The 15294-nt window shown below is 47.3% G+C and overlaps 2 protein-coding genes across 3 annotated transcripts in view; one reads left to right on the top strand and one right to left on the bottom strand.

Annotated features, from left to right (window-relative positions):
* The window catches only part of P2RX4 (purinergic receptor P2X 4), a 341582-nt gene that overhangs the window by 248818 nt on the left and 77470 nt on the right, over window positions 1-15294 (bottom strand). The gene's annotated exons all lie outside the window — the stretch shown is intronic.
* Window positions 2769-15294, top strand: part of C11H12orf43 (chromosome 11 C12orf43 homolog) — a 16573-nt gene continuing 4047 nt past the window's right edge. For both annotated transcript variants that reach the window (XM_050748144.1, XM_050748143.1), the window contains exons 1-5: window positions 2769-2941; window positions 8049-8091; window positions 8273-8371; window positions 13424-13497; window positions 14735-14825. In XM_050748144.1, coding sequence (XP_050604101.1) covers window positions 2791-2941; window positions 8049-8091; window positions 8273-8371; window positions 13424-13497; window positions 14735-14825 — 458 coding nt within the window. In that variant the 5' untranslated portion in view covers window positions 2769-2790. The remainder of the gene's footprint in view (window positions 2942-8048; window positions 8092-8272; window positions 8372-13423; window positions 13498-14734; window positions 14826-15294) is intronic.

The following is a 15294-nucleotide window of genomic DNA, read 5'->3' as shown; positions in this document are numbered from 1 at the left end:
TCTAATTCCCCGCCCCCCGCCCCCACTCCCATCCTGCTTCCTATTTATGACCAACCCAAGAAACCCAAATAAGCTCCCCAGACCAATCACATGGTTAGCCCTGCTTCTGGTCAGTGCACTTCCAACTTCCCCATACCAACAGCCTCAATCAGGGTACCCCTGAAGCCTTCCCATTTTCCTGCCTGTCTTTAAATCTCTGTCAAAAGCAAGAGATGGTGGCTGGTTCCTTTGCTACAGCAAGTTGAGAATAAATAGCCTTTGTTAGTTCTCATTTGGGTGCTCTTTATTTCCACAGGGCCTAATGCTGTCCTAATGGTTATTGCTTGATCATTTGAGCTTCTCAACTCTAAGAAATAAGGACTGGGGAAACTGAGGCAAAAAGAGACAAAGAATGGGAGACTGAGGATGATACAGTGTAAAAAAAATCACCTCAACTCCTAAAACCCATACACAAACAGTACATAATAGTCAGGAAAGTGTAGGAAAATGATAGCATCTTTATTATCAAAGGATGTCATGTGATCAGGTTTACTCCAAGCAATAAAATGTTTCCTTTCGCCCTCCCGTTTTGCCTAGCTTTCTGGTGGGCTACCTACCATAGCATAGAAAATGCACATTTCAATTGGTTATCAACAGCCTCTGGTCAATTTAGCAATCATAATCTGTGTATTTCCCACCTCTGCCTTCAGGGACAGAAAAAGTGCCTCCTTTCCAGGAGGTAGACAGGCTGTTCCAATCCCCAGCTTTGTGTCCTTCATAATGCCCAGCACAGCCCACTTTGTAGGTGGTGGGAAAATTCTTGTTTAAAATTAAAAAAAGAATGAAAAATTCAAAGTCTTAGTCCACTTGGGCTGCTAAAACAAAATACCATACGCTGGATGGCTCATAAACAATAAGCATTTATTTCTTACAGCTCTGGAGGCTGGGAAGTCCAAGTCAAGACGGTGGCAGATTTGGTGTCTGGTGAGGGCCTTTTCCTGATTTGTAGATGGCAGCTTCTCACTGAGTCTTCACATGGTGGAAGGAGCAAAGGTGTCTCTGAGGTCTCTTTTATGAGGGCCTTGATCCAGTTCATGAGGGCTCAGGCCCCATTACGTAATTGAAAGATTCTCCCTGGGGCCTGAAAGCTTAAGAGAATGAACAACTCCTCCCTCCTCGGGTTCAGTCCCAAAGCACAAGGCCACTTGCGCCAGCAGCATGCATCAGCAAGACATCAGAAGCAGGAAGAGAGCTGGCTGGAAGACACGTACCCCCTGAGGACAGAGAGACAGGCCGTCCGGGTACTGCGTAGCAGTCACGTCAGACTGAGACACTTCCTGTTTACAGGAGACTCTAAAACCCCTGCCCCGTCCTCATGTAGTGCAGACGCCATTTTAAGCCTCAGCCCACCTGCACACAGGTGCTCATTAAAAGAGTGTGTTGCCCCACACTGCCTCGTGTTGTGTGTTGGCACACTCTCAGGGTTCAAACCAATACGAGACCCTTTCACTAATTACTTCCCAAAGGTCCCACCTCCTAATACCATCACCTTGGGAGTGAGGACTTTTTGGAAGTTATCAGTATCAAAATGGAGTCACTTATGTCAAACCCTAACAAATGCCTGTCACAGAAATTATCTCAACAAGTTCCTCAGGCCAGGCGCAGTGGCTCACGCCTGTAATCCCAGCACTTTGGGAGGCCGAGGCGGGTGGACCATGAGGTCAGGAGATTGAGACCATTCTGGCTAACATGGTGAAACCCCGTCTCTACTAAAAATACAAAAAAATTAGCCAGGCATGGTGGCATGCGCCTGTAGTCCCAGCTACTCGGGAGGTTGAGGCAGGAGAATGGCATGAAGCCAGGAGGCAGAGCTTGCAGTGAGCCGAGATCATGCCACTGCACTCCAGCCTGGGCGACTGAGCAAGACTCCGTCTCAAAAAAAAAAAAAGAAAAAAGTTCCTCAAAACCACAGTATTATAGATAAGCCACTTGCACAAGGATATGTGCCTAATAGTGGGTGTCTCCACAATAAGCTAACACTAGCACCTGCAACAGGCTCCTGTAATCAATGGTACTTGTTTCAAAGAAGCTTATGTGGACTTTTTCTTTGTCTTTTCTCCTTGCCACAACCTCTTTTAATGTGCCTATAGTCCACGATAGCATGCATATCTCAAATTGCAATTTCTTGCAATTCTTGAAAAAATGCTTTATTTTGGAGAGTCAGTCTCTCTGTTGTTTATTTTAGGGTGCCAATTTTAACATATGAATTTTGGAGGAATACAAACATTCAGACCATATCAGTCACCTTCCTCTTTTTTGAAATAGAAAAGCTCAAGGCCAGAGAGTTTATTTTAGTAAAATTTTGACATACCTGTCTTCAAAGATAAAACATGAAACAGCATTCCACAGACAAAAATAAAGTGATTTTGTTCATCCCCAGCTCTCTAAGGTGTTTCTTAGGCCCAGCTGGACTGGGAAATTACTAGAATAAATGACATCGAATCAAAACCTGGGAACTAATCCTGGTTCTGTCATTAGCTCCTTAGGAGATTCCCTTCCCCTCTGGAAATCTCTTCATCAAGAAAAGATTGGAGAAGTTAATCTCTTAGGCCCTTCTAGCTCTTGCGTTTGAGAACCGCCCACCTCCCCATTCCCACATGGTATCCCCAACCCAGTACAGTTCAAGGCCATTGGCAGTCCGAGTCTTGGAACTACAATCCCCACAATGCCTCGCGCCTCTCCTCTCACGTGAGGTCGTGCGGGAGGGCTGATAACGGCGGTGTTCTCCACAATCCTTTGCGGTGGTTCAAGATGGCGGCGCCCAGTGGCAATATGAGCGATTCGGAAAGCAGCAGCAGCAGCAGCAGTAGCGATGCGGAGGAGCTGGAGCGGTGCCGCGAGGCGGCAATGCCGGCCTGGGGTTTGGAGCAACGCCCGCACGGGGCAGTAAAGCCAAGAGCCGGTAGGGTACTATGTTTGGGGAGACTGGCTGAGGGGCGTGGGATCTTCCCCTGGAGCCTGAGAGGATGAATGGTGAGGAGGGAGTCACTGGGACTCGACCTTCCTTCCCCGAGAGAGCTCCAGGGGCTGGATATAGTGCTGATTGAAAGCATGGGCAGGTGCAGTAGGGAGGGTATTTCGTTTTCCCAGTCGGGGAAACTGAGGTACCCAAATGTCTTTTGATTCTGCTTCCTTGGGTCTGCCCTCACTGCCCCACACTGGGAAGGCCGCCCTCTCTTCGAGATGACTGCAACAGCCCCCTCCCGGTATTCTCGCACCCAGCCTTTCCCCACCTCCAACACATCATTCTCCCACCCTTGAGGTTGCCAAGAGCAGTGCTCAGCACATCACTCTGACCGTGACTCCCTAGTCCCCTGGGAATAAATACAGAACCCCTCAATATCAAGGGGCCTAATTCAAGAACGCAAGGGTTCTTGAATCTGGAATGAAAAAATGTTGCATCTTTGCTTTCCATTCTCCTCTGACTGAACTGTATAGTCTCTTTCCATCATGCAAGCACTAAGCCACAGTAGTTCTGGCAATACCGTTACTTTATCCCAACAGAAGTCACAGATTTTCGTATCTCATTACGATCTTTGCAGATACAGATATCAATATATCATTTTATTGATAATAAGATAGATATTGGGAAAAAGTCATTTACACTCATCCCTGATTTAAAATGTGCCACTCTAATTTTAAGACCCATCTCTAGATCTAAGATGTAAGAAGAGCATATATCACAAGTTTGGTTGTTTACTATCATGATAATTAAATTTCAGTATCATTGGTTTTCTTTGTAATCCTATATGTTGCATTTCATGCATTTAAAACATTACTCTGAGAAGAGAACCAGGCTTCACCAGGCTGTTAGAGAAGGCTATGGCAAAGCAAGGTTAAGAACCGCTGCATTTGTTTAAAAGGACTTACAAGCCCTTTGGTGATCCATTTATTGCCTTCCTCTCCCTTCCTTCCCTCCTGCCATACTGTACTTCCTGTAGGTAGCTTCCAGATCATAGTCTGCCCCCCTCACCCCCTAGTACCATAACCACAGTTTTCTCTGCAAGTTTCCATCTCACTCATTAGCAGTGGGAACTTGAGCAAAGTACTTAAATCTCACTGTACCTAAATTTCCTCAAATTACAGTGCGGGTAGTGGTAGTACCCACCCCATAAGGTTGAGAAGTAACTGAGATAATGCAATCTACAGTGCTTGGCACATCTTAAAGGCCCAATACATGGTGGCAAATATGTGGTTGGTCTTTCCACATGGACTGCTTTCCTCCTCCTGCCTAATTCTTGCTCTTTTTTTTTTTTTTTTTTTCAAGACTGGGTCTCAGTCTGTTACCCAGGCTGACACAATCATGGGTCACTGCAACCTCGACCTCCCCCTGCTCAGATGATCCTCCCACCTCAGCCTCCCAAGTAGCTGGGACTACAGATGTGTAGTCCCAGGTACTTTTTTAATTTTCTGTAGAGATGGGGTTTTGCCATGTTGCCCAGGCTGGTCTCGAACTCCTGGGCTCAAGTGATTCTCCCTTCTCGACCTTCAAAGTGCTGAGATTACAGGTGTGTGAGCCCCTGTGCTTCTAGTTTTTTTTTTTTTTTTTTTTTTTTTTGAGATGGAGTTTCACTCTCGTTGCCCAGGCTAGAGTGCAGTGGCACGATCTCAGCTCACTGCAACCTCTGCCTCCTGGATTCAAGTTATTCTCTTGCCTCAGCCTCCCTAGCAACTGGAATTACAGGCACCTGCCACCATGCCCAGCTAATTTTTTGTATTTTTAGTACAGACAGGGTTTCACTATGTTGGCCAGCTGGTCTCGAACTCCTGACCTCAGGCAATCCACCCGCCTCGGCCTCCCAAAATGCTGGGATTACAGGTGGAAGCCACTGCACCTGGTCTTTATTCATTTATTTATTTATTTATTTATTTATTTTTGAGATGGAGTCTTGCTCTGTTACCAAGGCTGGAGCGCAATGGCACAGTCTTGGCTCCCTGCAACCTCTGCCTTCCAGGCTCAAGCAATTCTCCTGCCTCAGCCTCCTGAGTAGCTGGGATTACAGGCACCTGCCACCAGGCCCAGCTAATTTTTTTTTTATTTTTATTAGAGACAGGGTTTCACCATGTTGGCCAGGCTGGTCTCGAACTTATGACCTCGGGTGATCCGCCCACCTTGGCCTCCCAAAGTGCTGGGATTACAGACATAAGCCACCGCATCCAGCCTAGATTACATTCTTGAGTGCGTCTGGTCATAGCCACCAGGAGTTGAGAATTTACTTTTTGCCCCTGTTCTAAACACTTTGTTGTCTGTTTTTATCTTCCCAGCAATGCCACAAAAGGGTATATTAGCCCCATTTTACAGAAAACTGATGCTCATAATGGTGAAATAACTTGGCCAAGGTTGTCCACTTCGTAAGTGGCAGAGCCAGGCATAAATCCAGGCCTACCTGACTCCAAGTCCATGCTCTTCATTGCTGCTGTGCCACTCTGCCATGGACAAGTGTCTATTGTGGTCAGAACTCCCACCCTTTGGTCCATGACTATGTGGAAATATAGGTCACTATTTTATTTATGTAACCTCTAGAGACAGCTCTTAAATCCAGTGATGAACTGGTCACTCAAACCACTTTAATTTTAGGGTAGCGTATACTTTGATTTATTTTTCCAACAATTAATTCAAACCAAGATACTATGGCAGGATCCGGGGATACAAAGATAAAAAGAGGCAGACCATATATTCAAGTAGCTTACAAATCCAGGAAGGAGATGGGCATGGAAACAGTGTCTCCAACACTACCTCCAGAAGGTTGGTGATCGTATTCCTATTTTATAGATGAGAAAACAAAGACTGAGGGAGATAAAGTGACTTGCCCAGCATCACACAGCTTGGTGGCACAGCCAGGACTCAACTGAACTGTCTCCCTCTGCAATAACTGTTTCTGTTCGCTGATGGTACCTCACCTTCATCACACTGTAGTCATGATGGAAGAGATGCTCTTCTTCCGTGTGATTATGTGCTGAAGACGAAAGACCAGGTCTTTAAAGACTGTCCATCCAGGCCCCCACATTACCCACCTCCAGGAGCATGGGGCATGTTCAGCATTCTGTGTTGTGCTCTGGGGTACAGTGACATAGACCACAAGGTACTAGGACACAGATGCCACGTGTATAGGTGATGACATAAACACAGCAGTGCCCCCATGGAGCAGTTTCATACACCACGGCCCTCCACTGGGCCCGGAGCTACCAACTGTCCACTTTGTTCAGTTGGCCCCTTAAATATACAAGCATGTTTTATCTTGTTAGTTAAGTCAGAAACCTCAGAGCTAACTTTCACTCGTTTCTCGCGCCCTGTAGTCAGTCTGTCAGTGAATCCTATTGACTCCATCTATTTATTTATTTATTTATTTATTTTAGATGGAGTCTCACTCTGTCGCCAGGCTGGAGTGCAGTGGCATGATCTCGGCTCACTGCAACCTCCACCTCCTGGGTTCAAGTGATTCTTCTGCCTCAGCCTCCCAAGTAGCTGGGACTACAGGTGTGCACGACCACACCCAGCTAATTTTTATATTTTTAGTAGAAATGGGGTTTCACCACATTGGCCAGGATGGTCTCAATCTCTTGACCTCGTGATCTAGTCGCCTTGGCCTCCCAAAGTGCTGGGATTATAGGCGTGAGCCGCCGTGCCCGGCCTTGACTCCATCTTAAAAGTGTATCTATCTGGAGTCTAGCCACTTCTCACCACCTCAATTACTGCAGCAGACTCCGTGTTCCTGCCTTTGCCCCAACAGTCTCGCGCCACACAGCAGCCAGAGATGCTCTGTCAAAACCCAGGTCAGTTTATGTCCTTCCTCTGCTCAGCTCCAGAGCTCCTCCTCCTCAAAGCCCAGGTCCTCCCATTGGCCCACGTCAGGGCCCTTCATGATCTGGCTCCCCCTGAGTTCTCCATCTCTGCTGCTCTCGGTTTACTGGGTGAGCTCTGGTCACACTGACCTCCTTGCTGGTTCTAAACACATAGGCAGGCTCCAGTCTCAGGGCCTTTGCAGATGCTTTCCCTCTGCCTGGAAGGCTGTGTCCCACATGCCCACTTGGTTCACTCTCTCTCCTCTCTCAAATCTCTGTTCAAATGTTACCTTGTCAATGAAGCCCTCTCTGCCCACCTTTATATAACAATCCCCAGCCCAGCACTCCCCACCTCCCTCCCCTGTTTCTATTTTTTTCCATACACTTACCATTATCCAAATTTACATGTTGTTTATGTATGTGTGTTTATCATCTCTCTCTACCAACTAGAATGTAAGCTCCATGCAGACAGTGATATTCGAGTAAGTTGCTCAGCAATGACAACACCTGGTTAATAAAAGGCGTTCAGTATCTGGTTTGAGGGAATGACCAAAAGGCCAGGCAACCCCACTATTTTGGCTTGAAAAATGTGATCCACAGACGAGCCATCTTCTCTCTCTTCCCCTGCACTTAGCACACAGCCAGGCAGGCATTAAATTGTGCAGTCAAATCACACTTAGACCTGCCTGTTCAGCATAGCGTGGTGGTTAACAGGGGGCTCAGGAGTCAGATGGCCTGGGCTCTCAGCCCAACTCTGTCACTTAGGTGTTTGACTCTGGCCGAGTTATTTTACATCTCTTTCTTCTGCAAAATGGGATAATGGTGGCCCCTCCGATCGGGTTGTTGGGAAGATTCACTGAGTTATGTGTGTTATATATATTTTAGGTTACATATATAACTTTTAAGTTTTATGTATAGATAACTAAGTTATATATATAACTATTTTAAGTTACATAACTAAGTTATATATATAACTATATAAAATGTACTTACATAAAATATGTAACTGTATTATATACATATATAACTAAATTATATATGTAACTATTTTAAGTTATGGGTATATAACTTTTAAGTTATATATAGATATAATATATATGAGTTACATATGTATGTGTATATATGAGTTATATGTATTTTAAGCTGCTGAAAATAGTGCCTGGCACGCGTTTGTTGTTGCTGTCATTGTTTCCTCTATAAATGCCCCAATTTTTGTTTTTCCACAGGTGCTGCAAATAACCAGTTGTCAACCTCCCAACCGAGCCTCAGGTACTATGCACTTTGGGTTCAAGTTTCACTTATTCATGCAACAAATACTGATCCCCTGCGTGTGCCAGATGCTAGACTACACACCTGGCATTTCCAGGTGAACAAGACAGACATGGTCCCTGTGCTCATGGGGACAGCTTCTGAGCGGGCAGGAAGTGAGGTCTCTTTGTGTGTGTCGTAGGCATAAGGTGGATGAGCATGAACAAGATGGCAACGAGCTTCAGACCACCCCTGAATTCCGAGCCCACGTAGCCAAGAAGCTGGGAGCCCTGCTGGACAGGTAAATAAAGGTGGAGTTTCTCCTCTCCTGCCCTTGTTAATACAAATAGCAATGGCTCACATTGGCTGGGAGCTCACGGTTTTCAAGCAGACACGGTGGCAGGCACCTGGCATATGTCACCTCCCTGCATTCATAAACAACATTATCATGTGGGTCCTGCTGTTACCTTTATTCTCCAGGTGAGGAAACAGGCTGTCAGCAAGGAGATATGTTGGCTTAAAGTCACATCATCATCAGAGCTACCATTTATTGAGCAACTGTTTGTGGCCATGCTCTGTACTAAGTGCTTGATGTCCATTTTCTCATTTAATCCTTGTTATGACCCTAAGAGGTAGGAACTCTTATCATTCCCACTGTACAGATGGGTAACTGAGGCTCAGAGAGGCAAAGTCATTTGCCCAGGGGACACTGCTACTAAGTGACAATTCAGGATTCAGAACCCGGGAGGGAGCAGAATTGGGCCTCAAACCCAAATTTGTCTGACTCCAAGCCCACGTTTTTTTGTGTTTTGTTTTTTGAGATGGAGTCTCGCTCTGTCGCCCATGCTGGAGTGCAGTGGCGCCCGATCTTGGCTCACTGCAGCCTCCACCTCCTGGGTTCAAGCGATTCTCAAGCCTCAGCCTCCCGAGTAGCTGAGATTACAGGCACCCACCACCACACCAGGCTAATTTTTGAATTTTTAGTAGAGATGGGGTTACACCATGTTGGCTAGGCTGATCTCAAACTCCTGACCTCAAGTGATTCGCCCACCTTGGCCTCCCAAAGTACTGGGATTACAGGTGTGAGCCACTGTGCCTGGCCAAGCCCATGTTCTTAACCCCTGCATTATCCTGCAACCATGAGAGTAAGAGAGGAACATCGAGAAGCTCATTCCTGCCACAAGAGGGCAAGGAAGGGCCATGTTCCTATTTCTTGGGTGCCTTCTGGGTGCAAGGCACAGGGCCCGGTCTCTATCTTACATTCTCAACACAGGTTGATCACCCAGTTGGTAAGGATACAGGTTGGCATTCTTAAAGTAGGTGTCAAGGAATACAACCTGTTTGAGTCCATATGGGCTGCTATAACAAAATAACATAAACTGGGTAGCTTGTAAACAAAATAAATGGATTTCTCACATTTTAGAGGCTGAGAAGTCCAAGATCAAGGCACCAACAGATTCAGCATCTGGGGAGAGCCCTCTTCCCAGTACAGATGGCGCCTTTCCACTGCGTCCTCACATAGTGGAATGGGCGAGGGGTCTCTCTCAGGCCTTTTTTATAGGAGCACCAATTTCATTCATGAAGGCTCCATCCTCACGACCTAATCACCTCTCAAAGGCCCCCATCTCCTAAACTTAATACCCTGGGTTGAGGATTTCTTTTTTTCTTTTCTTTTTTTGGAGACAGAGTCTCCCTCTGGAGCACAGTGGCGCAATCTCGGCTCACGGCAACCCCCACTTCCTGGGTTCAAGTGATTTCATGCCTCAGCCTCCTGAGTAGCTGGGATTACAGGTGCGCGCCCACCACGCTTGGCTAATTTGTTGTATTTTTTCTATTTTTAGTAGGAATGGGTTTTCATCATGTTGGCCAGGCTGGTCTCGAACTCCTGATTTCAAGTGATCCAGCCGGCTTGGCCTCCCAAAGTGCTGGGATTACAGGTGTGAGCCTCTATGCCCAGCTGGGGTGAGGATTTCACCATAAGAATTTGGGGAGGACACAAACATTTGGATTCTAGCACTAGCCCAAAGCGTGGCTCTAGAAAAAAGGAGGTCCAACAGCAAAGAAGTGTGAGAAACACTGCAATCTACATACCTCCACGTGTCCTTGCAGACTGCAAGCCATAGTAGTATATTCAAGGCTCTGAGAATTCCCGTAGTGAAGAGACCTGTGTAACTGTTTAGCCCAGCATTTTCCAAACTTGTTTAGCCACAGTGCCTTTGTTTCATGGAAGACTAGTCAACAACCTATGGAACGGGTCTTGAGATACACTGGGCTAGATCCGTTCCTGACTGGCAGAGCCCTGGCAGGGTTCTGAAAGGGAGATGAGGCAGGATTTGGGGCTATTGCCATTCCAGTCGAAGTAGATATCAAAAAGGACAAATGAGCCTTCCCAAAGTGTGAACCAGCTATTCTCCTGAGACAGAATAATGGGCCTGAGCCCTGCAGCCTAAACCCCACAGGGTTCCCCTCAATTGGAGAATGTAGGGGAGGTGTTTAGGAAGGCAGCTGCATTTCAGCCTATGGGAGCACAGTTTTTCTTTGTGACTCTGGCTTCAGGCTGAACAGGGCCTGTTTGGCATTGCTCTGAGCCACAGAGATGTTCTGCAATAGAAATGCCAGCCAGCCATGGTTAGAATATCCCCTGCAGCGTTTTCATGTTTCTCCAAAGAAATCTAAATGATACCTTAGGCTAGGCGTGGCGGCTCATGCCTCTAATCCCAGCACTTTCAGAGGCCAAAGCAGGCGGATTATTTGAGGACAGGAGTTGGAGAACAGCCTGGCCAACATGGAGAGACCCCATCTCTACTACAAATACAAAAATTAGCCATTCATGGTGGCGTACACCTGTTATCCCAGCTACTTGAGAGGCTGAGGTAGGAGAATTGCTTGAACCCAGGATGCAGAGGTTGCAGTGAGCTGAGATCATGCCACTGCACTCCAGCCTGGGTAACAGAGCGAGACCCCATCTCAAAAAAAAAAAAAAAGATGTAAATGATACTGCATTTGGTCCCTTGTGTTAAGTCAGTGTCTCTCAACCTTGGCGCTGTTGACATCTTTGACTAGCATTTGTCGTGGGGGTCTGTCCTTCCCATTATAGGATGTTTACCAACATCCCTGGCTTCTACCTACTTGATGATAGTAGTACTCACGCCACCAGCTGTGACATCCAAAAATGTCGCCAGACATTGCCAAATGCTCCTGGTGGCCACCATGGAACCACTGTGTGGGGTCAAGAACAGGTGCCTGAGTGGCATCATCTCTACTCCCTCTCCCCAGGTTGCTTTTCCTGAACAGGACTTGGGGGGCGCCTTTGGCATATAGGAAGGGAGGTTAGAGAAAGCACCCAGGGCATTGGTGCGTCTGCCTTGAGGGCATTGCTGAGGGCCTTGTTCTCTGTGGTGCACAGTGACATCTCCATCTGCACTCGCCAGAGACATGCTTCCGGCCTTGTGCCTCTAGAGGAATGTGGTTTATTTTTATGTTAGAGATCCTGTGAAGGCCGAAGCTTTTCTTGATGACAGTCATCATCTGCATCATCATCATAGCTACCATTTACTGAGCAGGTATTTGTGGCCAGGCCGTGTGCCACAAGTGCTTGATATCCATTTTCCCCTTCAATCCTTGTGACAACCTTAAGAGGTAGGGACCTTCATCGTTCCCACTGCACAGGTGGATAACAGAGGCTCAGAGATATAAAGTTGTTCACTTAAGGGACACAGCTAATAAGTGATAAAACCAGGATTCAAAACTCAGGTCTCTGAAGTCTGAATGAGGTCCATGAATTGGATCAATTTCCATTTCCTGGTTGTGATATTGTGCTATAGTGAGGCACAATGTTACCATTGCGAGAAAATGGGTGCAGGGTCTGTGGAACCTCTGCATTATTTGTTGCTACTGCATGTCTACAATTATCTCCAACTTTTTTAATTAAAAAAAAATGTAGCCAGGCACGGTGGCTCCGCCTGTAATTCCAGCACTTTGGGAAGCCGAGGTGGGTAGATCACAAGGTCAGGAGATCGAGACCATCCTGGTTAACACGGTGAAACCCCATCTCTACTAAATACAAAAAATTAGCCGGTGTGGTGGCGGGCGCCTGTAGTCCCAGCTACTCGGGAGGCTGAGGCAGGAGAATGGCATGAACCTGGGAGGCGGAGCTTGCAGTGAGCCGAGATCGTGCCACTGCCCTCTAGCCTGGGAGACAGAGTGAAGACTCTGTCTCAAAAAAAAAAAAAAAAAAAAATTTAAAACAGGTCTGCTCTGCCCCAGAAGCTGTCCTCTGAACCAGTTTTCTAGATTGGTCATATTTCACTTTTCATGCTTGCTGCTAGGAAGCTCAGAGCAAAATGTATGCCCTCTCTCTAACAAGTGGGTAGGACTTCCTTTTTGTTTTTTGTTTTTTTTTTTTTTTGAGATGGAGTCTCGCTCTGTTGCCCAGGCTGGAGTGCAGTGGCCGGATCTCAGCTCACTGCAAGCTCCACCTCCCAGGTTCACGCCATTCTCCTGCCTCAGCCTCCCAAGTAGCTGGGACTACAGGCGCCCGCCACCTCGCCCGGCTAGTTTTTTTTTTTTTTGTATTTTTTAGTAGAGACGGGGTTTCACCGTGTTAGCCAGGATGGTCTCGATATCCTGACCTCGTGATCCGCCTGTCTCGGCCTCCCAAAGTGCTGGGATTACAGGCTTGAGCCACTGCGCCCGGCCGGGTAGGACTTCTTAACCACACTTCTAGGTCTTTCTGTTCTTCTTGCGCTTATATCTCTTTGCCCTATTTAAAATTGCTTTCATTTTTTTTTTTTTTTTTTTGGAGACGGAGGCTCGCTCTGTCGCCCAGGCTGGAGTGCAGTGGCCGGATCTCAGCTCACTGCAAGCTCCGCCTCCCGGGTCTACGCCATTCTCCTGCCTCAGCCTCCCGAGTAGCTGGGACTACAGGCGCCCGCCACCTCGCCCGGCTAGTTTTTTGTATTTTTTAGTAGAGACGGGGTTTCACTGTGTTAGCCAGGATGGTCTCGATCTCCTGACCTCGTGATCCACCCGTCTCAGCCTCCCAAAGTGCTGGGATTACAGGCTTGAGCCACCGCGCCCGGCCTCATTTTGTTTTACTATGTCTTTAAAACTTCTTCAACACTTGCTGGAATAAAGTGGGCTTTAAACAAAGGAAGCACTGCAGTTTGAGTGGCAGAGGCTGGTCAGCATATTATAATCAGACCATCAACCCTCTTACTATGCCAGCATGCTTTCTGCTTTTGCATTTTTTATCACATGCTCTATCCCCTCCACTTCAAAAAGAATTTTTTTTAATTGTTTTTGTTGTTATCCAAAAATCTTATCTTAAATCAACCATCTCCTCTCCCCTTAGCTTCATTACCATCTCAGAAGCAGCAAAGGAGCCTACAAAAGCTAAGGTACAGAAAGTCGCTTCAGAGGATGATGGTGAGTGGTTATACTTAATAGAAGCTATCATTTATTAAGCACCTAATGTGTGTCTGCAGCTGGGCAAAACAGTTTTGGTATATTCTTTTTTTTTTGGATAGGGCCTTGCTCTGCCTGGAGTGCAATGGAGCGATTATAGCTCAGTGCAGCCTCAACCTCCCAGACCCAAGCTATCCTCCCACATCAGCTTCCTGAGTAGCTGGGACCATAGACACATACCACCAACCCTGGCGAATTATTTTTTTTTTCAGAGACAGGATCTCGCTGTGTTGCCCAGGCTAGTCTTGAACTTCTGGCCTCAAACGATCTGACCACCTTGGCCTTCCAAAGTCCTGGGACTACAGGCATGCACCACCACACCTGGCTAATTTTTGTATTTTTTGTAGAGACAGGGTTTGGCCATGTTGCCCAGGCTGGTCTTGAACTCCTGGCCTCAAGCTATCCTCCCACCTCAGACTCCCAAAGTACTGGCGTTACAGGCATGAGCCTACTGCACCATTCTTTCATCCGCTCAGCCCTGTGGTGAGGCAGGTGTTATGATGAGACCCCATTTACAGACAAGGCGACTGAGGCCCTGAGAAACAAAGTGATTTGCCTGAGGTGGCCTCATCTGTGTCACCCCGAGCAGCAGCACTTTACTGCTGCCCTCCACAGCCTTGCCCATCTGCGTCTGTCCTGTATCAACACATTTGCCACTTTGAAGGCTGCCTTAGGTCAGGAGCTCAAGTGCTGACTTCCAGAAGCCTCTGAGGGCTTGCTGAGCTGATGTGGCTGCTGGCTTCCGCTCCAGCACACCCTCCACTAGCTCCATCAGGCATCACCGCTCCAGCACACCCTCCACTGGCTCCATCAGGCATCAGCATGATTCTTGGCAGATGCAGAATCACTTTGTAGTTGGGCGACTGATTCCCGGGTCTTTGCCTCTGGACCAGGAGCTCCTGAGGGCAGAGGTGGGGCAGCCTCAGCACCTGGCACCTGGGAAGAGGGGTTGGCATCTGGCGGTGCTGACTCTTCCCCTTTGTTTTTTTTGTTGTTGTTATTCGTTTGGGTTTTTCTTGTTATTCTTTTTTAAATTTTTTTAATTTGTGTCTTTTTTAAATTTTTATTTCTCTTATTTTTTCTTTTTGTTCCTTTTTTAAATTTTTTTCTTGTTTCTTTTCTTGTTTACCTTTTTTGTTTCTCATCTTTCTTTTTGTTTCGTTTTGTTTTCGTTTGACTCTGCCCGTTTGAATCTTAGGTTTCCGCCTTTTCTTCACGTCTGTCCCTGGAGGCTGTGAGAAGGAAGAGTCTCCCCAACCCCGCCGAAAGCGACAGCCCTCCAGCTCCAGGTGAGAACTCACACCTCTCCTCACGTCCCATCCTTTTTCCTCCTCTTCTGTCTTGGTGAATAGCCAAGCAGACTCCAGGCAGGACCAGGCCGAGGCATCGGCCCTGTCGGGCAGCTGGATACCTCGTGCTCTCAGTGGGAGGGAAAGCCCTCTTGGTGACGGCTTTGGATGTTTACTGCTTTTGAGCACCCATCTTGGGCCAGACACCTCACTTGATCCTAGTTGCCTCCTGGGACATCCCTGGGAGGCCTGGACTCTGTTAAGATCCCCGTTTTCTAGATGATACTGACGGTCAGAGGGGTTAAGTCACTTAAGGAGGTCACAAGGCTGCTACGCCCAGACGCCAGTATTGGAAGCCAGGTTGGCCCCACTCCCAAGCCTGAACTCGCTACCGGCCTCCCTCTGTGGCTGCCTCCTGGTGACGTGGACCAAAGGAGGACCGCGAGAGGCGGCTCTGGGGCTGTGTCCT

This window comes from Macaca thibetana, chromosome 11 (genome assembly GCF_024542745.1).
Source record: "Macaca thibetana thibetana isolate TM-01 chromosome 11, ASM2454274v1, whole genome shotgun sequence".
NCBI lineage: Eukaryota > Metazoa > Chordata > Mammalia > Primates > Cercopithecidae > Macaca > Macaca thibetana.
Note: the sequence above shows the minus strand (reverse complement) of the source record. Positions and strands in the feature narration are given on the sequence as shown.